Here is a 24,842-nt window from a genome sequence, read left to right as displayed (position 1 = left end):
GGAACCAATACAATAGGATTCTCGGTAAGTCCACAATTCAAATGGTGGCAGCGGAAGGTGTGGACATTTTAGTAGCCTGGTGGCCCCAGTAAATGGGTTAAGTGGCAACCCATAAGCAGTGTTATTGTAGTATTGTATGTTAATATTTTACCAGCTTGATTTGTTGATGTGACTCACAATACATTTCCGATTTTTGTCATCACATATAAATGCTTTGTTCCATAATTGCCATCCCATAATTGCCATAAATGAGTATGTTTTATGTTCTCCAAATCTTCCAGTACTATACTTGACAACAACATCTTCTCAACATCTTGTCCTTGAAGAGCAGACAGCCTATAATGCATACTGTTGTACTTAGTCTCCAGGTGGTTTCTGTTCAGGGAAAGTGATATATAGAGTGTCCCAAGGCAAAGCAGAAAATAAAAAGCACAGCTAGGAATACAGCAGATATCCTGACTGCCCTGCAGAATTCTGTCCAAGACCCTGTTTTCAGAAGATGAAACTGAATCAGCAACTCGAAGGGTATCTCTAGGAAGTTTAAATTTAGAAACTCATCTATGACCCTAAGCCTTTCCCTTTACAAAGAAAACCCAAAGCATGTGATGTTTGGGTTCCCCCCACTGTTGCCAACATTTTTACCAGCTTGAGACAAGTGGTGACCCTTTGTTTCTGTTTCTCCTCACAACAATCTGCATTTTATAGGGTGCCATTTGTGTCTCCATACCATTTTGTAAATATTAAACAAACAGAACGTTTGTTACAAGGGCAGATGTGATTTGCTATCAGTAGCTTTTATTTGTCATTTGGAAAAAATACATCTTTCTCAGGCGTGATAACATTCACTATTGGAAACAGGCTCCAGCAAAAACCAGGTCAGTTTTACAGATCTCTTGCCAGAAACTACGGTACTTTAACTCAACAAAATGGATATATTTTAACTCTTATTCACCCAGTGCTCCTAGGCACACAAAGGCTACCTGATCCTGGTGAATGAGATTGCTCTCTCTTTGAAAATAGAAGAATAAGGGAGGAGGAGCAGTGAGGACTAACTTTTCTGAGTTCTTTTTGTTTAACCTATTTTTATTTATTGTATTCTCTGAAATGTCAAAGGTGATACGTACTCTCATTTGGGGAAAAAATCAAACAATGCATCAGGTAAAAGGTGACGACTGTCCCTTCTCTGGGGCAGTCGCCACCACTAACGGTTTGATTTGTATCCTTTGAGACTTCTTCCCAATCATTGCATATTCATATACACACAAAAACTTACTTGTTGACACAGATGAGGACATCCTGTGCCCGCTGTTCTGCAACATGCGTTTTTTTCTGACTGGTAGGTCCGGGCACCCTTGCATGGCAGTACATGCTGATCATGGCAGCATAGTGTTCCAGAGGAGGGGACACGCTTCCTCTATTAAGAGACATCTCCCTGACTTCCTGACCCTGGGAGGAGACCCTCACTTTCGCTCTGCAGTTCCAGCTTGCTGTCTTCTGCCCTCAGCTGCTGCTATTTTGACCTGCAGACAGCTGCTTCCCCACACCCGGCCCCCAGGAGGTGGTTGCTCCCAGAACAAGGGGATTCTGGCCTCCAGTCTAGGCACTTACTGTGTAGTTGGAGTGGCCGCGGTCCATCAAGACAGACCATTTCCTCAAGGAAGGTGAGAAAGCCTCAACTAAGATTAGCCACCTTCTGTGTGGGGGCAGGTCTGTAAATGTGAACATGTATGTTATTTCAGAAAACAAAACCTAAAGTTTTATCTGACGTACTTCTATTGGAGAAGAACACTGGAATTAAATGCATTCTGGTGTGCACAGGCCTGGTACTTGGGCCAAGAATGGAATCTGTGGGTGGGATGGAGGAGAACTCTGACCAGGACCTCATCTATTTTTATTCTAGTTTTCTTTTGATTTCTGAGTCTGGATAGATAAAGAGATGGTTGGAAGGAGTTTTTGATTTGAAAGTATCTTAGAAGTACTAAAAGTTTGAAACAAACCTAAAACCTCTTAGAGTAGCCTTAACTTCACCCCACCTCAGCTCCCCAACATATAGGTTATGGACAGACAGCCCCTGGGAGCTAACACATGCCTGTCTGCATAATGCGGCGCTCTGGGGACCTAAGCTATTTCAAGTATCTCTTCTCAGTGCCTTCAAAGACAGAGATGAGTTTTTAAAAATATGTTCACCTATCAGGAGCAGCTCTAAGCTGTTCACTCAAAAACAAAGATATCCTTATTCAATACTGTATCTTCAATTCTTTATCTCTTATGACAAGCAGTAAGAAGTTGCAAAGTTCTGAGAAAATAAAGACTAAGACTACAATCACCCTACTGCTGTTCTGTGATAGGAGTTTGAGGACAGAGTGTTCGGAACGTTTTGCACAGAGAGCAAAGGTGGTCACGGAGGAGGGGAAGAGAGCCAGGCAGCAAACCCCAGCGTAAAACCAAGGAAACTGATTCTGAGGAAGAAAGGGGGAGGAGAGGGCATAGAAGGAGAGGAACAGGATAGGTGGATGAGGCAGGATGTCGGCATTGCTGTGGGAGGCCCTTGGGTCTTGGCAAGAAGTGAGTATTGATCCTGGAGGCCTCCAGGAAGCACAATGTGCATACTCACAGATAATATATTTATTTATGATTTATAGCCTGCTGACTTCCAGGAAGGTTTTTTTGATGTGGCTCACCTCCTAGTGAGTTAATGCTTCCTACACACTCTGAGGAACTCTGAAAAAGTGAAAAGGCAGAAACTCTGTGAGTCATTGCCCAACTGTTTAAGTGAGCTAAGAGGGGGGCTGTTTTTTTCTGAATGAGATGCCCACAGATGCTGTCAGCACCCACTGGTAGGAGACTTGAGATAGTCAAGTTCATTTAGTTGACATCACCAGGAAATTATTGACTTTTTCAGGTAATGGAAGCTTCTCCCTTTAGAAGTCTTCTACAGCCTAAAATATTTTACATAGAAACCATTGTATAACAAAAATTATATGCTTCTTTCTCTTCCAAGGTGCTTGATAACTGATTGAAAAACAATTCTTTTGAGAGGGAAATGCCATAGTTTTTTCTCTAGATCTATGTTTTATTTTTGTAACTTTTATTGAGCTATAATTCACGTGCCATAATATTCACACTTTAAGTGTACAATTTAGTGGCTTTAAGTAGATTCTTACAATAGTGCAACCATACCACTATCTAATTATAGAACATTTTCATCACTTCAAAAAGAAGCCATGTACCAGGACAGTCACTCCCTATGACCCCCTTCCATCCCCTGGAAGCTACTAATCAACATTCTGTCTTTATCGTTTCTCCTATTTGGGCATTTTATACACATGGAATTAAATAATGTGTTATCCTTTGTGTCTAGCTTCCTTCACTTAGCATGATATTATCAAGATTTACCTGTGTTGTAGCACGTATGAGGACTTCATTTCTTTTGGTAGCCAAATAATATTCTATGGTGTGGATATACCACATTGTGTTGATCCATTCATCTGTTGATAGACATTTGGGTTGTTTCCACTTTTTGGTTTTTATAAATAATGCTGCGATGAACCTTCAGGTTTAAGCTTTTGTATGGACGTGTCTCTTCAACTTTCTTGGGTCCAAGAACCACCTGTGAGCAAATATGGGTGGAATGGAGCTCCCATTCTAGTAGTCATGGTGCTGTGCCGGGACCCAGGGCATACTCTCAGAAGCTAATGAATGCAATGCATTAGTTGCCCCTGAACTCCAAGTCCCCAGTGAGCTGAGATTTTTAAATTTATATGTCTAGATTTTTTTAATTCTTCAGATTTTCCTTCTGCCCAGTCAGCTGTCACTCTTTGCTTTTGACAGTGATCCTGTCTCCAGGAGAACCCAAAGCTTCAGTTTGGGCTTGTAAGCTTCTGAGAAGACAATCAGTTAAAACTGTAACTAAGTCAAGAGTAAATGGGCTCAGAATGAAGGATGGAGGGACACTCCTAAGGGAAAGAAACACACGCATAAGCTTTAGTATTGACTTAATTAAAAAATTCTATTTGGGAAGCTACTTCTGTATTCTCTGTCATGTTTAGGACACTTGAAGTTGTCAAGTATGAGACCTCTGGTTAAGGTGTTATTGTATAAAATATCTCCTTTCAGATAATAGGGATGATTAGCTTTGATTATTATTTTTTAAATGTTATTTTTTTGCCAGTATGTAGGAAAATCAATTTAAGGACTGCTGAACTGATTCCAGTCTCAAATCTTTCACAAAACCTTCATTTGGTAAGAAGGGAGCTGCAGAGGCGCCCTGCCTCCCTGACTGCCGTCTGCAAGACACAGGTTGGAAGCCCTCTGTATTACCTCAGGTTAGGTTATTCCAAAGACTCAAATAACTGGAGTTTACACAAGGCAGAGGTTTACTTTTTGGCTCATGTAAAAGAAGTCTGTAGGTAGGTAGGCCAGGGCTACGCTGTGGTCCCACAGTCATCAGTAACCCAGACTCCTTCCATCTTTTCACTTGGCCACCCTTAGCACATGGTTTCCATCCTCGGTCTCACTCAAGACTGCATCCCCATCACGCCCGGCATTCAGGCAGCAGAAAGTAAGGGCAAGAACAAAAGCGGAGATCCTCAGGGCTGTGATGGCTTTTTAAAAAAGCTTTTGTTGAACCCAATGACATTTTGTTACATCAAATTGGTCTCCTGGCCTTAAGGGAAGCTGGAAAATGGTGGTTTTTAAGCTGGGTACGTTGGGGGTTCTGTTAGTAAGGAAGAAAAGAGGAAAGGAGAAACAGGGAAAGGATATAGGTAGGCAACCCAGAGTCTCTGCTCTGACCTCCTCATGGTTTAAGACGGATGAGACAGTGTTACACCCAGAGCTGTGCAGAGCTTTCCAACAGCCCATCCCTGGACTACGTCAAAGTCTGTAGGCTTAGGTTGTTGAAAAGGATGATTTTTGGTGATGGTTGAATTGCCCATCTCATTTCTTCAGTGGGAGGAGGATCAGAGGACTTTCTGGAAGATATGGAATTTCAGAAGGATGTTAAAGGGAATGATGCTATGAACAGAGACCTTCTTTAAGTATGATGGGAGTGGCTGGTCTAGAGCCATCTGAATGGTGTCACCTATTCTTGGTTTCCATTTGTATACTCAGTGAATGCCATTGTTCAGGGGTATTCAAGGCAATGGTTGGAGGTTCGCGGTATAGTAAGTGGCTGGGAAAGGAAAGAAGCTTATTGATTTCCATGAGAATCTCAAACCTAACTAGACTCCCATTATTAGCTATTACTGCCAGTTGACCTCTTCCTAACTCTAGAGTCTTTCTTCACATTCCTATCTTTTTGAGTGTTTACATTGAACTATATATCCTCATGGAAAGTCATTACTTAACGTAATAAGCAAGAGTACTAATAATCTACCTCATGCAAATAGACTTTAAAGAAAATAGAGATCTTCTTTATACTCTTTTCCTTGTGCTCAGCTAAAAATGCTGAGACTTTTGAAAAAAGAATTCAAGCTACAAAATAAGCAAAATAAACTTATGATTCTATTTGAGTTGTTTTCTGAAGGTGTGACTTTAAGTAATCTACAGGCATCATTTGAGTTTGATTCATAAATCTATCTTAGAATTTGTTGAGAACTTGATGTCTGTGATAGAAGGAACAGGTTAGCAATTTTGTTACTTGTTTAGAACTTTGTAATGTTGTATGAACTTGTTGGAGTGACTTAAATTCTTCAAAAATAAGGGGGTTGGGGCAGGTAGTCTTTTCCAATGCATAGGTTTTATGAGTCTAAGGTTTTGTTTTTAAATATCGACTATTAGGTCACTTCTTTCTAACTCTGATCATTATGCTTCTGCAACTTAATTCTGTAGCAACCTTGTGGTTGCTGAAGCCATAAGATTTTGCTGCTATTCCACCATAACATTTTCATTTACACAAACTATTTATAAGAATATTTAAGAATCCCCAAATAGTATCCAGACATATGAAAAGGGCAAACGTTTCTTCCAGCATAGAAAGTTATTTGATTTGGGCGCTTGGGAGAATCTGACTCATGATTAGAAGAATTTATTTGAAGTCAGGCCTCACACACTTCATGGGTAGTGTCCACTTTTGCCTCTTCAAGGACTGTGGTCTTTCTATTCTCTCCCTGTCCTGCCGTTGTCAACCTTTCTGTCCTATAAGCAAGTGCAAGTCTGTTCTACCTTTTAAATAACCTCCTCCCCTTAGTTTACCTTTCATCTTTTGTTGAACTATAAATTTCTCAGATGAAAAATAAAAACAAAAGCACTATGCTCACTGGTTTACTTCCTTGCCTCTATAGCACACACTCAACCCCCTGTTATCTGAGGGCTTCTACTCCCCTGCTCCATTGTTATGGCTCCACTAATGCCCGCAGTTAAAGCCAGCAGTTGCCAGATTCCAGTGGACATTTCCTAGCCCCTCAGCTCATCGGTCCTCTCTGTTGTCCTCAGTTCAGTTAACAGCCTGTATCCCCATAAAGTGCTGTGGGCCCTTGACTTTCACCACATCATACTCTTCTGGCTTCCCTTGTACAGCCTGACTTCTGTTTGGTGTCTTTAGTGGGTCCTACTCTGTGTGCCCTTTAAATGCTGAGTGACATCAGATAAGCTGCTTGATTTTTTTTTTTTTTTTTAAGTCCATGGAAAGTAGAGAGTTTGGAATGGATAATCTCCAAGGTCCCTTCAAGCTCCGCTTTCCTTTTAAATCATATTATCAGGAGTCAGAATTCACCGACTTGAACTACAGAAAACTCTTGTGTTTCATGTAAAAAGAAGTGTAATGAGAGATTATTAACATTTGGGCTGCAATTCTGCAGAGGCACATTGTTGGCTGATTCTTTCAGAGAAGTCATAAAAGCTGAAAACCAGTACGACATCACTCAGCAGTTTATCACCATGTGGGAGACTGACTAATGTGAGTTGTGGTTTCAGCATAATAGAACAACTGACCATTCATGTCGACCTTCAGTGCTGTGCCTCGGAGCGGGGTGGGGTGAATAAGGTTCTTTGGCTACCATGACCTCCAGATGTGGCCACACACAGGGCATAGTTACAGTCCTCAAGAGCTGTAAAGACTGAAGCCACCATCATACAGTGCTTCTACTGGAACATAATGTTTGGCAAAGCATGGCAACTGATGACAGAAATGCTGGCCTTTTCCAACTGATCTGTTTCAGTGACAACTAAATGGTACCCAGTGTTTAATAATTTAGTTATATATACTACTACCCAAGATTTCAGATTATTCTCAGAGAGTGGGATTTACTTTGATTCGCAAGGGCAAGAGAAAATGTTTAAGGGAATTTCAGTTTCTAAAGTGGGTGGGTGCAGACCCTGCTGGGTGGGACAAAGGGAACAGAAGAGACAGGTTGATGGAGCTGCTCATTTGTCCCCCTTGTGTTCATACTTGCACTGCCCTTGTTTGTGGGTTGCATTTTTCCTCCAATAAGTGTTTGATTCAACCAAAAACTCTAGGTCCTGGTACAACCAAACACTCTAGGCACCCAAGACTGAGTCAGATTTGTGATATTTGGGGGTGAAGGGTATAACTTACTTATTATTTTTGAGGCACTTGGGATTGAGAAATAAAGTAATGAAAGCCCAAAGATGTTAGATTTTAATTGCATTATGGGTTGGCAGGAGAGACCATACACACCCCGTAGCTATTAGATTAGATTACCATTCCAACTTAATTGGACAAGGATACAAGATATAATTGGTGGGTCATCTGCTAAGCCATTCTGCAAAGGTGTTGCCTTGGCTACAGCAGTAACCAGGTTGAGGCCATAGGTAACAAGACGGGGGCTACGCTGGACCACTGAGACAGTAGGCAGGGCCCTACGCCATATTCTTGAACACACGCCCAGGGCACCATTGTTAACTTCTGTGGGGATGCACAGGGCTGCTGCCTCTTGGCCCCTCTGAAAGGGAGCCTTAGAACACCAGATGGGCACCCAATGGCAGGCCTGGGAATTGCATTAGCTTTATATGCACAGCAATGGTGCTGGCATTTTGCCTCACCTTTCAGAACAAAGGACATCCAGCAGCACCCTCTTGGGAAGCAGATTAACTTCTGTGAGTCACTGCTTTTCCATCTCATTTATGATTCATGACCTGGGCTGTATTTTTAGCTTGTATTTATTTGGGTCTGAGAAGTGGGCTGGGTAGAAGTGTTGTTTGGAAACTTATGGAAAAATGAGGAGAAACTGGCATCATACTTAAGCTTAGGTGGCCGGAAATGTGGTTATAGTCATCTGTGAACATTTATTGAGAGCCTACTGTGTGCCATATACTGTGCCAACTCTAAGGATGCAAGGTAAATGGGATCCAGCTTCTGGCCCCCCAAGAACCCATGGAATTGTGCAGGCAGACAATTAACTAAATGACTAATGTACAGTAACCCCAGCCTATGACCCCAGCCATATCTCTGGGCTCCAGTCATATTGAAGAACTGGATGTTTTTGGAGCACCCTTCATTCTTGCCCTTACCTCTTGCACATGTTGTCCTCGTTGCCTGAAAGTACCCTTCCCCAGTGCCTCCTTAGCTGCTCTTTATGACTCACAGCAGCATCCCTTCTTCTGAAGAATCTGCACTGATTCCCAGAGGCTGGGTTGGAGACCCTCCTGTATACTCCCATAATACCTTGCATCCCTGTGTTTATCATACTTCTATAAATAGTGCTCTTGATTCAGGTCCCTTTACAGTAGAGGCTTATCTATCAGCTCTCTGAACTAGGAGCCAGGTGAAACTGAAGAGAATCAGGAGGAGAAGCACTGTCATCTCAGGATAGTCACTGCTGTTTGCAGAGCCCTTTGCATGTGCCCATCACTGTGCTTAGCACCACACACACATTAACTTTTGGAACCTCATACCAGCCCTGTGAAGCAGATAAGTTATTGTTCCCATTTTATAGATGAGGAGACAGAGGCCTTGAGATGCCAAGTTTTTTGCCCATGGTTTTCCAGCTGGTGCAGGCAAAGCTGTGAGTCCAACCCAGGCCTGCCTCTCAGAGCCCACGCTCCTAGCCTGTGGCATAGTCTTCTTTCCCTTTCATGGTTACCGCATCAGTCAGGACAGACCAGGTCCTTCTGTGTCCTTCGGTGCAGCCCCAGCACAGGTTAATTTCTTACATATGCTATGTGTCCACAGCAAGATGGCTGGGGGTCTCTAATCTGTGTCGTTCTCCCTTAGGAGTGGGCTGATGGAGGCTCTGCCTCTGTGCTTCCCAACTGCAAGAGAAAGGAAATGTGAAAAACTACTCCCCCACTGCGTGAGTCCACATGAATATCCCTGATAATTCAGGACCTGCACCCAACCTCAAAGAGGCAGTAAAAGTGCAATTCTACTATGTGCTGGGAAGGCAAAGCATTGGGAATATTTGTGGAACAGCACTAATAATGCCCACATTATATTATATAAAGAAAGGACCAGGGACGCTCTGCAAATGAAAACAAAAGAGAAAAATAAAGCGTATAGAGGAATGAGGGCCTTCCAGGGAATAAGAGAAAGCTTGTCTTTTAACCCCACATCTCTAGTTAAATGGTTGTTGGGATCAATTATTCAGTTGTTCTTCCTGTAAGCAGCACCGTCAAGGCTGCTCCTCCTCTGAATGCACTAATGCTTTGACACAACCTGAGATTTTGCTGGGTCCATCAGGAGAGAGCAGTCAATTGCTATTACAAAAGCAACTTAATCTGAGTAGGACCAGTCTTCCAGTTCTCACTTCCGATTAGGAGACCCAGTCCCACCAGGTTAGAGGCTTTCTCCAAGAACAACAGAAAACAGCATCCCTGGTCTCCTAGGATTATGCCTACACGGGGATAAAAATCTGTCACAAGTTCCTTAGTGGCTGGGACACACTGTCAACACTTGCTGCTCTCCACAAAGGACTTAGCTTAAAGCTATTGCTTGTGGCTTTTGAAGCTCAACACTAACATTGAATATAACATACAAAGCCCCCAGGGCATTTCTGCAAAAAGCACACTTGGTCAAGGGGGATTCGCCTTTGTATCATACAATTCTTGGTTTTTGAGAACATGAAGGGTAATCCACAGTATGGAGCTGAGCGCAGTACTTCCTGTTTTAGGTGGTGAATGCAGCGGTCATTCTTCACGTCACTCTCAGTTATCACTGAATATACAACATTGCCACCTGTAGAGGATGCCTAGCTTTACCACTCTACTATTTCTTTCCTTCATGGAAAAATATTTTTATATATGAGGAGAGAGAGAGAGAGAGAGAGAGAGAGAGAGAGAGATTGATTGGGTGGATGGAGGAGGGATACAATGCAGTATCTTCAGTCCAGAAGTTTTTAGTTTCCTGAATTTATTTTCTTAAAAAAAAAAAAATTAGTTTTAGAGAGGGGGAAGGTTAGGGAGAGAAGCTTCGATGTGAGAGAGAAACATTGATTGGCTGCCTCTCTTAGGTGCCCTGACTGGGGACCAAACCCACAACTCAAGCCTGTGCCCTGACCAGGAATTGGACCAGTGACATTTCGCTTTGTGGGATGATGCCCAACCTATTGAGCCACACTGGTCAGGGCTTATTTTCATTTTAAATATCTCCACCAGCCCAACCCATCATGGCGCATGGGGCACTGCAGTGGGTAAGCATCGTGGGGAAACTTCTCCTATAGACCCAGGTGCTGTGAGGAACTGCTGTCAGCAGATGTCTCATCCAGAGGATGAAGCACACTTGAATCTGTTAAGCCAGAGTTCAACACCACCGTGGACTATCTCGTATTTTTCATAGAGGCGGGGCTTGGCGTCTCCCCTAGATGGTAAACTTCTCCAGGTCAGGCAGATGACTTGGAAGAGCACAGGTGTAAGCATCAAAAACCTCTGGTTCTTCTCCACCAGCCAGCCCTGCGGCCCTTGAGCAGACCACCGCATCTCTGAGAGTCAGGCTTCCCATCCGTGAACGGGGTATCGTACTGCGACAACACTCATGAGAACAGACAGTGCAAAAGCACATGACCACAGAGGACGGCTTTTCTGGCTGTGCCCAGTGACAGAACGAGCCACTCATGCCTCCCAACACAAAGGCGTGAAGTTATTCCAGGGAGAGGTCACAGCCTTCCAAATGCTTTCAGGGTGGCTTTTGCCACAGAAGTGACCTCCCTCTGAGTGACTATGTCTGTGTTCACATCTGCAGGCAGAGATGAGACCGCTTTCAGTTCCAAAAGGGATTTTCAGCGGGAGCAGAACTGTTGGTGTGAGACATCACAGAGCCGCCCCCTGCGAGGCAGACGGTTGTCATAGTTTCCGTGCCCACAGACACCAGTGCTTTTCTTCAGATGAATTAGGAAGTTGTTTCGGACACTGTGGACAGCCTGAACCCTAGTATATTAGAGTGCCACTAAACTAAGGTGCCAACAGACCGAGCACGTTTATCGGGGCTTCTGGCCCTCAAGACCTGGGGTGCCCATTGTCGAAAAGAAACATCTCTTCTGAATCAACTTAAAACTTTTCTTGTTTAATTTTAAAAGTCCCCAGGATATTATACTTAAATGTTATCAGTTCTGCTTGCCTTAGAGGGACTTGGAATAGGCTTTTTAAAAGCGGATGCTCTTCAGCTGCTGTGGACCAAGGAGCTGGCTTAGCAGGGAAAGCGCAGCAAGTGAGGGGAGAGGGGGGAGAATGGCAGCCCTTGCTCCCTGCACAGCCCTGCTCTGGCCTGGTCAGGAAACCCAAAGAGGGAGATCTTGCTTTTGGAAGAACAGGCAGAACACTCAACTTACTTTTAGAAGATTCCATCTTTGTGAGACTTAAGGACTCAGAGGGTTGACATTCTCTGGTTGCCAAGACCTCAAATGTGAATGAATGAATTAATCCAGATTTTCAGGCTTTGGAACCAGGAGCAGAGGAAGGAGCTTTCAGCAGAGTAGATGTTTGGGTTTTTACAAACATGTTCAATTCAATCACCCAACGTTTATTTTGAGAATACTGTGTGCCACGTAGTGTTCTAGGCGTTGGAGACAGAGCAGCCCAGCTCTGCTGCTAACTTTCTAGTGGGAGAGACAGCAAACGAATGCACCGTACTGCCAGCAGTAAGTGCTGTGATGAAAAACACAAGGGGACAGAACAGCAGAGAGAGGAACGGTGTCAGCAGCCCCGGGCTCTTGGATGGGAACTTTCAGAAGTGCAATAAAATCACTAGGAAAAGTCGGCGTTTGGCAAACCACCCGTGCCTCTTCCACTGAAACCTGTCTCCCTGTTGGTCTCACTGAACTCCTTCTCAACCTGCTCTCCCAGAGAGCTCCCACTCCAGAGGTGGGGTCCCTCATCCCCCGTGTCTGCTGCCCAGGTTTTCTTTAGGTTGGTGCTGCACTAAAAGGGGAAGGACTTTCCATTCCCTTTCCACATGATGCACATTTTGACTCAAATCTGGCACAAGGAGGGCTTTGACCGGCTCCACTTCAGGGTTATTTTAACTGGCATTATATCCCTTTAAGAAGGAACACATTACAGATGGTCCAGTTAGGATGCGGGTTATTTTGAGACTTCCTGAACATCATTTCTTGGCTACTTCATTCAAATAAATCATTTATTGCCCTGTAAGAGGTTCTGGGGATAATGATGACTAAGACTCACTCCCTGCCCCTGAGGAGCCCACAGTCCAGCAGTGGGTGTAGACATTTAAACAGATAAATAGAAGCACTACTGAGTGAGTGCAACCTTGGGGTGTGACCAAGATGCTCTGGGAGCTCACAGGAAGAGCAATGAACTCTGCCTCAGGGTGCTGAGGAAAATTTCAAACAACTGTAATGATTTCTGATGTCTCATTCATTTATTCATCATCCATCCATTCACAAGTATTTCCTGAATCATTTATTTCAGGGCCTCATACTGCCTGCAGATACTATTCATGTGGCCTGCTATTGTTGTTGTCATGGTTGTCTGGTAAGAGCTCTACTGAGATATAACTCACATACCATACAATTCATCCACTGAAAGTGTGCAGGTCAAGGGCTTTTAGTATAGTCACAGAGCTATGCAACCACCATCCATGTTAGAAAACCTTTATCAACCCCCAAAGCAATCCTGTAAACTTTAGCAGCCATACCCCAACCTCTCAACCTTCCAGCCCTCCTTTCTAGCTCTATAGATACGCTGTTTCTGGACATTTATATAAATGGAATTGTACAATATGTGATATCTTGTGGCTGTCTTCTTCCCCTTAGAATATTTCAAGATTCATCCATGTGATAGCATGTATCAGTACTTCATTCCCTTTTGTTGCCAAGTACTATTCCATTGCATGATATGCCACTTTGTTGATCCATCTATCAGTTGATGGATATTTGTGTTGTTTCTACTTTTTGGCTATTATGAATAATGCTGCTATGAACATGTGTGTGCAAGTTTTGGGGCGTACATATGTTTCCAGTTTTCATGAGTATATATCTAGGAGTGGATTGCTGGGTCATATGAGAAGTTCAAGTTTTGCCTTTTGAGGAACTGCCAACCTGTTTTCCCTGGTGGCTGCACCATGTTACATTCCCATCAGCAGTATATTAGGGTTCTAGTTCCTCCACATTTTTGCCAACACTTGCTATTTGTTTGTTTGTTAAATTATAGCCATCCCAGAGGGTGTGAATTAATATCTCATTGTGGTTTTGATATGCAATTCCCTAGCGATGAACAATATTGAGCACTTTTTTTTATGTGCTCATTGGCCATTTGTATATATTCTATGAAGAAATGTCTATTCAGATCATTCATTCATTAAAAAATTAGGTTACTTCTCTTTATTATGGAGTTGCAAGAGCCCTTTATATATTCTAGATGAAACTCCCTTATCAGATATCTCATTTGCAAACATTTTCTCTCAGCAAAGGAGACTGAGACAGAATAGTCAGAGGATAAATGTGAGGAATGAGAAAATGCTCTTGAGAAAGGCAAGAAAAGAGAGGTTCAGAGTAAAGAGGAGGTAGCTAGAGGCTGGCAATGGCGGCCGCCCTCGGCAGGTGAGCCCACAGTTCTCTGGAGTGGGCTGTGAGGGGGTGGGTGGTTTGCTCGGGCAGTTTCAGTAGAGTCTTGAGACCAGGAACTGCTGTGGTAAGTTGAAGCATGAGTGGAAAGTAAAGACAATGTCTCAAGATTATGAAGAGAATGTTCTCTTCCCTCTCCCTGCCTTTTTTTTTTTTTTTTTTTAATGGAAAAGATTGAAAGTTATTTAAAGGTGGCAGAAAAATCTTGCAGTGTCTTCAGGCCACTCTGGTGGCCTCTATCATTGTTGAACATTATTGCACGAAGGTCAGGCCCTGGTCATATTGTACTTGATTACATACCGTTCTCGGTGTTCTCATTGTTTCAAAGTGCATTCCTCCTTGTCTCAGCAAGTGCAGGGCCGAGCCTTCCGCCTTCTCCTGCATGGCATTTCTCCACACTCCCAGGGCAGGGCCAGGCGCATTCTGAGGAAGGGAATGTGCCACTGGACAAAAAAGGGATTTAACCCGACTTAGTAATTAATAAACTGTGGTTCCTAGAGGTTAAGTGCTAGGCCTTATTTAAGTTTTTATCTCTAAATAATACTACTTACTTATTTTTTGAAGTACAAACAATACAAAATGTAAGTAAAAGGTGCAAGGCTGCCCCTCTCCCATTACCAGAGGTAGCCACTTTAGCAGTTCCTTATGTACCCTTCAGACGTTCTTTCTGAGGATAGAAGAATACATAGTCCTGTAAAAGAGTCAGAATGAGACTTTTCCATATCATGCCTTTTCTCTGAAAAGCCCCGGGATTTCTTTTCTGGAATGCCAAGCCCCAGATACACACGGCCATGAACAGGCTGTTCACCTCTCCCTGGGAGCAAGTGGTCGAAGCTCAGACAGAACAGAAATATTTTCCCACCTGGGGGCATGCAGGAGCATGAGCTGGGAGGGAGGTGCGCTGTCCATCAGGGGCCGACTGGGGCCGTTGTCTGAGCACTGCTGAGCACTGCCGCAGTCCCCCCACCCTTGTGTTTCTCTAATAAAGGCATCAGTGTCCTCTCCTCATCACATGGTGAGGACTTAGGGAGTGTCATCTGTCTCAGGTGCCACCTCCTGCAGTCCCCAGAAGAGCCTGTTCTTACCAGGTGGCCCCAGGCTCACCACCTCCTTACCCACCTGGATGGAACAGAGAAGAGTCAGTGGGAGCCAGCTGGACGACCTCTTCTCTTTATAATGTTTCTGTTACACACAGAGCCCCCAAAATGCACTTTGGATTCTAGAATAAACCCTCATTTAGTCTCATAGAATAAATGAAACTGAGCCAGGCACTTTCCTTTAAAAGACCTTAATGTCCTCATCTATTAAATGGAATTAATAACAATGACTAACCCGACAGAAAGAAAAGTCATCTCTTTCATGGTTGTCCTGCCCTTATGGGGCTGGGTGGCTTAAGAACAGACACCATGTCTTACGTAGATCTGCATTTAATAAATGAATGAGAGGTATTGTCACCCCTGGTTTATAGCTAAATCAACAGACTCAGCTTCTCCCTCTGGCCTTGGCACTCAGCCGCTGCCCGCTATGCAGGGAGACAGAAGTGGATAGATTATTCCTATGTGCCGCTCGGTCCCTGCTCCGTCACAGCAGCGGTTTCTGAGTGCAGTGGACTGTGTGAGTCAGTGGGGAGGCCAACTCCATTCTGGTATTTGGGGTAATTGTGGCAACAGTCAGGCATTGATTCCCTCCCTTCACTCTGACCAGGGTGGAAGGGGAAAGGTACAAATTATCACTATGCCTCAGGCCTTTCTACGGGGTTGGGGGCGGGGTGTTGAGAAAGTGGAGGAGCAGTGCTCAGACAGACAGCCTTCCCATTGGGCCCCTCATGACTCATGTTTCTTCAGAAACTTCAGTTGATCTCAGCGAGGCTGGCCAGAGGTATCACCTGTGCCGCTGCTCACGGACAAGTGCATGAAGCAAAGCAGGGTTTCAGTGAAGGGAGGCGGGATCAGAAGTGATGCCTGGTTCTGCCTTAGAAGGAAAGAGATGAGCTGGTTAGCACCATGAAACGTGATTAAGATCAAAACCTTGGAAGACCCCCTCTCTCTCTGTCCTCCACTCCCACTCTCCACTAAAAGTCCCACTGCTGGTGAGTCACTTCAACTGGGCTGAGAACAGCCCCACTTCAACACTGTCCCTCACATGGGAGGGTTCATTATCATTTGGGGCTTCTCCAACAACTCCTGAGGAATAGTGCACTGGTCTCCCCTCCATCCATGTTTGTTGCCAAATCTCAGATGGCAGAATAACAAACATGGAGGAGATAACAAAGAAATCTAGAAACCTTCCAAAGTTTATCTTCCTGGCCTGTAATGCCTGAGTCTCACTCTGAATCCACAGTTTTGCACTCCTCACTTATTCCCGGTCCAGCCTTCACTTCCTCTGGTCTCTTCTCCTTCCCTCTGCTCATTTAAAAGGTACTGTTGGAATTGAACAATAGAAGGCATATTCATTCTCTCATCAGTATTGACATGTCCCAGCACTTGTCCCAGGGGATGGAAAAACAGAAGTGATCATGGCCCTTCCCCTAATGGTGCTTACAGCTAAGGAAAGAAGACAGGTAACAAGCAGATTAACAAGTAAACCTGATAGTCAGTCAGTGGCATGAAGGTGACAAATGGGGGCTGTGGTGAAGGTGACGGGGGTGGGGAGATTCTGAGGCAGTGATATTTGGATGAAGACCTGAAGGATGAGAATGAGTCAGTCCCACAGAACAACAAAGAAAGTGCTAGGCAGAGCTAGCAGTGGGGGTAGAGGAGCAGCAAGTGCAAAGGCCCTGTGTTTGGAAAGAGGGGGGAGTATTCGAGGAATAGAAAGAAGGCCCATGTGACAGCTAAGTGCAGGGAGGAGAGTGACACAGAAGGAATGGAAGGGGAAGCAGGGGCCAGCAAACACAGTATCTAGGTTTCTAGTATTGTGTTTGTTTTTGATAAATGTAGGCAATGGAAGGGCATGTTCTGATATTCATTTTGGAAAAATCACTATGACAGAGTGTGAAAAACGTAGGTGCTTGGTCACATTTTCAAAAAAATCACTTCGTCTTAGATCGAGGATTTACGCTGAAGGGAAAAACGGCACTTACCTGTGCAATGACAAGGAACTGGAGGTATCGCTGAGACTGGTCCCCCAACCTGTGTGGGGAGCCCATTCTTTCCAGCATGAAGGGTGCAGGAAAACAGGGAAGCAGGAGGTAAATTCTGGAATGGAAGGAGACACCGAAAGGCAGGAAAAGCTGGAGCAGCCAGTGAGGTCAGGAAAACCATCTATTCAATCCACCTTGAGATGGAGCGCGAGCCCTTGAAATCTCATTTCATGACAATTCTGGGGTGGGCTTTCTATCATACCTCCTAAATCTCACTTTCCTTCCCTACTAAGTCTTATGCTTCATTGAACAGAGACCTGTGGACATCACTTACTTCCCTGAGTTCCTCAAGCCTTGGGAAGTTAAGTGTGACTGGGACAGAATAAGACATTAAAAAAACTTTTCGTGTCAATACTCAAGGCCCCAAGAGAAGTGTGCTGAACAGGAACCTGGCTGAGAATCACCAGGTGGTCGTCCTGGCCGGTGTGCTCTCCCCACCCTGGGCTCTAGGCAGCCCTTGGTGGAATGACAGGCTCTTAGGATGCTAAATCTACAGAATTTATTCAGAAACACCACACAAAGTGTTTGGGGAGGCACCCCCTGGCTCAGGCCATCTTTTTACAGTGCTTTTGCCATTTCCAAGCAGAAGGAGGCTGGATAGCTTCCAAACAGTAAGTATATAATTTTCAAGAGGCCGACAGATTGCTTTCAATCAGACCGTTCTGCTCTTGTAACATTTCCGAGGTCATTCTCTGAGAAACACTCTTCCTCATCAACTCAGACTCTGCTAAGAGGATTTACTCCCTCGGCCTGACCTGGCAAAGCCGTACAGATGACTACGAAGTCTGCGTCGCCAGGCTTAATTCCTCTCCACGGTCCTAGAATCCTATTTTAAACTGCAGCTTGTTATTTCCTGAATACCCCCCCGGCGCCCTTCTGCCGATGGGTCCCAGAGCAGCTCCTCTTCCCCTGTCCTGACTTCCCTGTGTCTGTTAATGGGATCTCTGTTCCCTCTGCTGCCCTGGCTGCAAGTGTCTGAATCATACTTGACTCATCCCTCTCTCTTCTTCTCTTCATCAGATCAACTACCGAATCACGCAGTATCTATTTCCGTGATGCCACTTGCATCTGTCCCCTCCTTCCTGCTGCCACCAGCCCTCTCCGGTGAGGGCCGTCATTGCTTCCCTCTCGGCAGGCGCGTCCTCTCTTACTCCCTCGCTGTTAACCCACCTTCACACCGCGGCTGAGCTAAGGCTCCTCAGACACAGCCCCTTCCCATCCCTCTCTTACCGGCAGCCTGGCGCGCCTCCCACCTCTACGCCGTAGATATAAACTGTCTTTGAGTTTTATAAGTGATGATTCCTTTTCTAATACTTCACGTTCAAGTTCCATTTACTCATTCTTGGCATAGGACATAATGTTTTGTCTTTTCTTAAGCTCCCTTATATGATTTTGTAAAAAATAAGATCTTATGTTACTAAGTCCTATATTACCTGCATTTATATGCTTGTTTTATCTCCTTAGAAGATACAGTGTTTCTGTATTATTAGTCTCACATTTATTTTTACTTCCTCTAATATTTGCAGGTACCAGGCACTGCTCTTAGGACACCTGGAAGAAATAATTTACTCTCACAACAATTCTAATTGCATCCCCATTTTACTAGTGACAAAACTGGGTACAGAGATGCTGACTATCTTACTGAAGTTGAGTAACAAGTGGCAGAGCTTGGATTCAAATTGACATGGTCTGGCCCCAGAGCTCAAGATCTTAAGTATTGAATTCATATTTATCTTTGTTATCTGCATTCTTGGTATTATAGTTTGGCTTTAGCTGATGTTTTATAACTGAACTGAAGTTTAAGGCATATGTCCACTAAAGGTCAGAAAGATCAGTGGTAGGCTGGGTATGTAAGTGTAACTTGATAGTAGGAACTGATTTTAGGTTTCTCAGGAAATCACTTTAAAGCTAAGAGAGATCTTGTGCTATTTTTAAAAAAGATTTTATTTATTTATTTTTAGAGACAGCAGAAGGGAGGGAGAAAGAGAGGGAGAGAAAGAAACGTCAATGTGTGGTTGCCTCTCGCATGCCCCCAACTGGGGACCTGGCCTGCACACCAGACATATGCCCTGACTGAGAATCAAACCGGAGACCCTTTGGTTCACAGGCTGGCACTTAATCCACTGAGCCACACCAGTCAGGGCTGTGCTATTTTTTTTCCTACCTGTTCTTTTTTTTCTTTTCAGTACATGGGCTGTATTGAAGTGCTACAATCAATGAGGTCACTGGATTTTGGAATGAGAACTCAAGTTACAAGGTAAGAGAACAAAAATGGGAGGGGCTTTGAGGACTATTTTAATTTTATTTTTAATTATACGAGAGAGTTTATTTAAAAAGATAGAGTTAGAAAAAGTGAGCTAGCTGGGCTGTATGGGCTCAGGAAACAAGCTACAAAGGCAGAAGAAGAGGACTTTTTTTTTTAAGTCACAAGAGTGACTGGAAGGTAGAATATAATCCAGTGACTTTGGATAAGTGGCTTTATCTCATATTGTGAAAGACTTTCTAGTTCTGTGGCAGAGCACCTGCATTTAACATAAGAACTGATAAGATGATGCAGTCATAGAAATAGCTGCTTTCCCGGGTACCAAAAGTATTTAAAATTAGGCCCAGAAATTGGACCTTACAGAATGTTGAACAAGTAGCCGACAAGAAGATCAGAACTGTTTCTCATCTTCCCAATCTGAAAATTGTATTCATTTAACAATGACTCCCCATTCCCTGCCCCCAGCTCCAGGCCCTGGCACCCACCATTCTATTTTATGTCTATGAATATGACTACTCTAGTACTTCATGTGACTGGAATCATACATTTGTCTGTTTTGATTGGTTTATAGCATAATGTCCTCAGTGTTTATCACTGAGCCAGATAATATAAATGTTTTGAAGGCTGTTGATGTGTATCAGTAGGTTGTTCTGCAGAAGAACTATACTAGATGATACTCCTCCCTTCGAGCCATGCACCTATTATTTGTTAGGATCTATTTTTTTAATTTTTGTAAATTTGTAAGTCTATGTTTTTCTATTGTTTAATAAATGGTGAAAGACTATTTTTTCTGTGCAATGAAGTTTCAGCTTGTGACTAATGTACACACCCAAGGGAAGGTGTCTGGCATTGTTTCTAGATGTTATTCTTTATAGATGTGTCTGTATGTGATTTGGGCATGGCCGATTGTGCTCTGGGCAGATTTGTAGAAGCTCATGGCTGGTGGTCTTTTTTTAAGACTTGGTGGTGGAGAAGGCCTCTCTGAGGAGAAGCAATGTGAGCTAAGTCCTCAATAAAGTGAGGGATCCAGCGTTGGCAGCGTTTGGGAGAACAGTGCTCAGGCAGAGGAAAGATGGCCATGTGCACCGTCGCTCCATAGCATCAACACTGACACAGCCCAAGACCTGGGCAGGTGGTTTGGTAAGAGTGGGAAGAATGTACATTTTCTTCCAGAGTAGATACAAAAAATGTCGAGAGAAGGGAGAGGCTGACTGGACGGGAGACTCAGGGTTCAAGATGTCCTATTGTACAAGAGGCTTGGCTTGAAGTCAGGAGACTCCAGTCACTTTAGCCCAGGAACCTTGTCTGTGGTACGACTTGAAAGCAGTGAAGCTGAATTCCACGCACCAGGGCTAAGCATCAGTCTCCCTGCTTCAGAATTGTATGTTCTAGGTACCCACTCCCAGCTCCTGAACTCCTTCTCTGGAGCTTGCAGAGTTTGAGGTACTGTATCTGGGAGCTTCCTAGACTTAGCAGTGGACCTAAGACTCCCTGATCCAGATGGGAGAAGGAGAAAAATCATCAAGGAAAGTGAGCTAGAAGACAAAGGAGATATAAAATAGGTATGACTCACTTTGAGGAATTAACAAGAATGGAAATTTACTGAACAGAATAGTTATCATTCAGAATTCACCTCTGAGTTTAAGTAATGAATTCCATGCTGGTATTTCACAGAAAATTCAATAGACAAAAGAAAGTATTTTTACTTTCCCCCCCGTAGGAGCTCACACACATATTGTTGAAATTGGGAGTGATCTTTGAAACTTTGAAAGTCTAGGTCTTGTAAGACATTCTACAAGTGGATATAAGCTTAGGTGTTTGTGCACAACAATAGGTCTCCCTATATGCTACCCAGGTGGCAACACTTTAGGGGGATCAGGGTCTTTTCTTTATGTCCCCCTCGCCTCTCGATATTAGACTGGTGCATTCAATGAAGTGTGTACCTCAAGCCATATGTGTGTTGCTGGTCACATTGTTCTTATGTGACCAGCATAAGAAAATGGTTCACTTTCCCTCAAACTTCTAAGTTCCACCCTACTTCCCAAATATTTATTCTCCTTTTGTCTCTTAATTTTTCCTTCCTTATCTCATTTTCCTTACCTCTCTCAACTTCTATGTGTTTTGACACTCACCCTCTACTCAAGTTGCTTTATTACCTGTTATCTTGGATGTTATCATCAAAGCATTACTGTTGAATCAAGTTTCAAGGGGTTTCAAATTAATTTTCACATATCTGAAAAGTTTCATTTTGCTCATAATTTTACTTAATGCAAGAAAAAAAAAAGTTCAGTGGACTAGTTAGAATTCCAAGAGAAGGAACTTTGTTTTGCATGACCAGAGCTATCTCCTGACATTTACCATTCAACATAAGATCAATCAGGTGTCAATGCTGATAAACTTGTGTAATGAATTGCCCCTTCAAGGTATAAACAACTGTATTCAGGCCAGAGCCCCACGCTGGTAAATGGTCTTACCATCTCTATCCTAGTTCACACATTTTTCCAGATAACAGAGGGACAGCAACATGGGATTCCTGATGAGAGGAGGGGCTATGATTAAGATACACCAATTTGAGTCAACATTTGAAGCAGAGGAGAAAGGTGGAATACAGATCTTGTCTTTATGAGGGACCTGTCTGCTACTTGTTTGAGGATTGGATCCACAGGGTCTAGAACGCAGAAAGTACTCAAATAAAGCAGCACAGAAAATAAAAAGGACAAGAAGCCACTCACTTACCAAGCCCCAACTGCACTTTTGCACCTTAGTCCAGATTTAGTCCTGAGATGGCCCTGGTGTTGCTGTTGCTATTGCTCCTCTCCTGACTCTCACCCAGCCATTTATCTTCTTGACTGATCTAGGGCCAGATCTCAATTTTTAGTAATTGAGTATTCATGCAAAAGGGCAAAGAGGGAGGTTTTTCTTGATAGTAAAGAGAAGCAAGGGTGTTAAGAAAACAAAGGCTCACAGCCACAGTTGTCTTCAAAATGTCTGGAAAAACAATCCCAAAAGGAAATAAGAAAAGGGGGGGAAATGAAAATCATTGTAAGGATGACATAGTCATTTGTACTCGCCTATGAAATTGTTCTCATTGTGAGTTTAAAAACAAAGCTAAAGAAAACAAAAAACCTCATTTGAGCTGAAACACTCACGCAGGTGCGCACACATGCAAGAAATCAGCTCACTAAAACCTAAAGCCTGACTACCCTCCCTTGAGTAAGCACCCACATCATGCAAAGAAGAAGTCTTCTTTCTCCCTCTAAGGATGCCTCCTTCTTTGTGTTTATGTGGGGCCCTGCCTCAGGTACTGAAGGAGGAAAAAACCCATCAAAGGCAAAAACTATAAGTGGAGCTGGCAGGAGAGGGCTTGGCTTCCAACCCTGAATAACGTAACTTCATAGCAAACTGTCAATGGGGACATTTAGTTCATCACCACAGGACATGATACAGGGTGGGGCAAAAATTGGCTTATAGTTGTTAGTATGGAAAATAATACTATAATTAACAAATAATAATACAAAAATAAACTGTGTTGCACATACTTACAACTATAAACCTACTTTTGTCCCACCCCGTACACCACAAGGGGTAAAGCACACTGCTGGTGGAAGGGACCTCCAAGTCATTAGCTTACTACTCTGTCATCCTCCTGCATTTTTTGCCTTATATTTGTAATTCCTGTTTGGTTAAAAAAAAAATCAGCCAGACAAAGTATGAGGCACCCAGCACAGAATCTGTCCCCGCCATGCTCCTGGACAGCTGGGAAGATGGGGAGATACAGCTGGCACTGGGCTCGCCTCGTCCTGTGATTGCCCCTGGACGTCTGTGAGGAAAAATGGGGAGTGATTAGAGGATGGGTAGTGAATGTTCACTTTGGGGGCCCTGGTCTATGATTCATTTTCTCTAGCTGATCCTGAGGAGCTGCATGGCATGGATCATTTATTCCATCCATGCCATGGGGGATGAAAACCCTGACTAGCTGTGTTTTGTGCTGCTGCTGTAGACAGTGAGCAAGATGTTCAGGCAATTTTGCACTAGGTAAAACAACCAGGACTCAGAGACCGTAATTCAGGGAATATTGTAATTGGACTAATTTCCTGTTTGAAATGCTATTGCTCCTGAGCAGTGATTCTGCCAATTTAGTTCATGAGTTTGAAGGTGTGATTCTTTGGCTTCAACAGGACGTTAAAAGCAGTTCTTCAGAGACCAATGGCTATTACGTGTGTGTGTGTGTGTGTGTGTGTGTGCGTGTGCGTGTGTGTGCACGCGCGCATGTGTGCACATGTGTGTGTGCAAGCAACTATTAGATAGATCCAAAGAGGGTCCAGGAGGCAGCTAAACACTTACCTAAAGACCTGTGCATGTGGTTTCTAGATATGTGAATATTACAAAGGAAAGTATTTGTAGAGGTCAAATATCTTGGTGTTAGGTAGCTAAATTAATGAATCTGTTTGAGTCCAGACTGGCATTTGTCTGAATTTCCTGGGAATTGTGGCAATGGGATTGGTTGCAGCTGTGCATGGATAAGTGTGCATATCTCTGCCTTCAACTTGGAGTCTGTATAGTGTCTGGTGTTTGTGTTGACTTGTGAGGAGGCCATGGATTTAGGAGTGAGATTGCTGCCACATGACATGCATAATGAAGATCATCAGAGGGGTGATAAAAGGCTGGGTCTTAACTTGCCAGGGAGGGAACACTGCCCAATCAAGAACTTTACTGACAAGAGTGGTAAGGATTAAAAAACTCAGGAATTTTAAAGTTCTAGTTCATAGTAGTCATGCTAAGGATGGAAAAATGAGTACTCTAGCTGAGACGGGATGTATGTGGTTGGATAAAAAAAATGTTTCATTGTTCATTGGTCAGGAAAGAACGTTAAGACCCCAGTAAAGGTCTAGTGTTCTAGGATCAAGATTTATGACCTTTATCAGCTAGTGAGAACAGTTACAAAGGGTTCCCCAAAACCTAGAATTATCTTCTTAAGGGTGGGCCCTTGTAGTATAGGCTTCCCCCACTAGGTGAATGTTCTAGGAACTCATCTGTATCAGTGTACCAGCTGGCGTTGTTGTGAGAGGCTACGTTTGGCTTCAGTGAGTTTTTTAAAAGACCCTTTCAATGCATTTGCACATTTCATGGTGGGTGAGTTACGGGCACACCTTCCCACAATGCACTGAGTGCTCAACAGTTTTTGACCAAAAATGGCATTTCCCCCATGCTACACCCCCTCTATTCACCCAATCTTGCCCCAAGTAACATTTATTTTTGTTTCACCATTTAAAGAAGTCCTCAGAGGAAAACATTTTGTCAATGTGAAAGGTGACTGAAGTGTAAACATCTAAGAATAGATACACATTTTTTTTATAAATAAATTTTGGTTTTTTGGGGCCCCCTCATAAAACATAATAGTCAAATACTCCTAGGCAAACACTGATGTCAGTGGAAGTACTTCCTTTCACATGAGTGTAGA

At 43.6% G+C, this 24,842-nt stretch overlaps 1 protein-coding gene across 1 annotated transcript in view; it reads left to right on the top strand.

Annotated features, from left to right (window-relative positions):
* Positions 1 to 24,842, top strand: part of SHC4 (SHC adaptor protein 4) — a 114,118-nt gene that overhangs the window by 11,929 nt on the left and 77,347 nt on the right. The window contains exon 2 of the mRNA XM_090270574.1: positions 19,305 to 19,375. Within this exon, the coding sequence (XP_090126700.1) occupies positions 19,305 to 19,375 (71 nt within the window). The remainder of the gene's footprint in view (positions 1 to 19,304; positions 19,376 to 24,842) is intronic.

Source organism: Furipterus horrens, unplaced genomic scaffold (assembly GCF_987537825.1).
Source record: "Furipterus horrens unplaced genomic scaffold, mFurHor1.1.pri manual_scaffold_3, whole genome shotgun sequence".
Classification (NCBI taxonomy): Eukaryota; Metazoa; Chordata; class Mammalia; order Chiroptera; family Furipteridae; genus Furipterus; species Furipterus horrens.
This window is presented reverse-complemented; position numbering and strand designations above follow the sequence as displayed.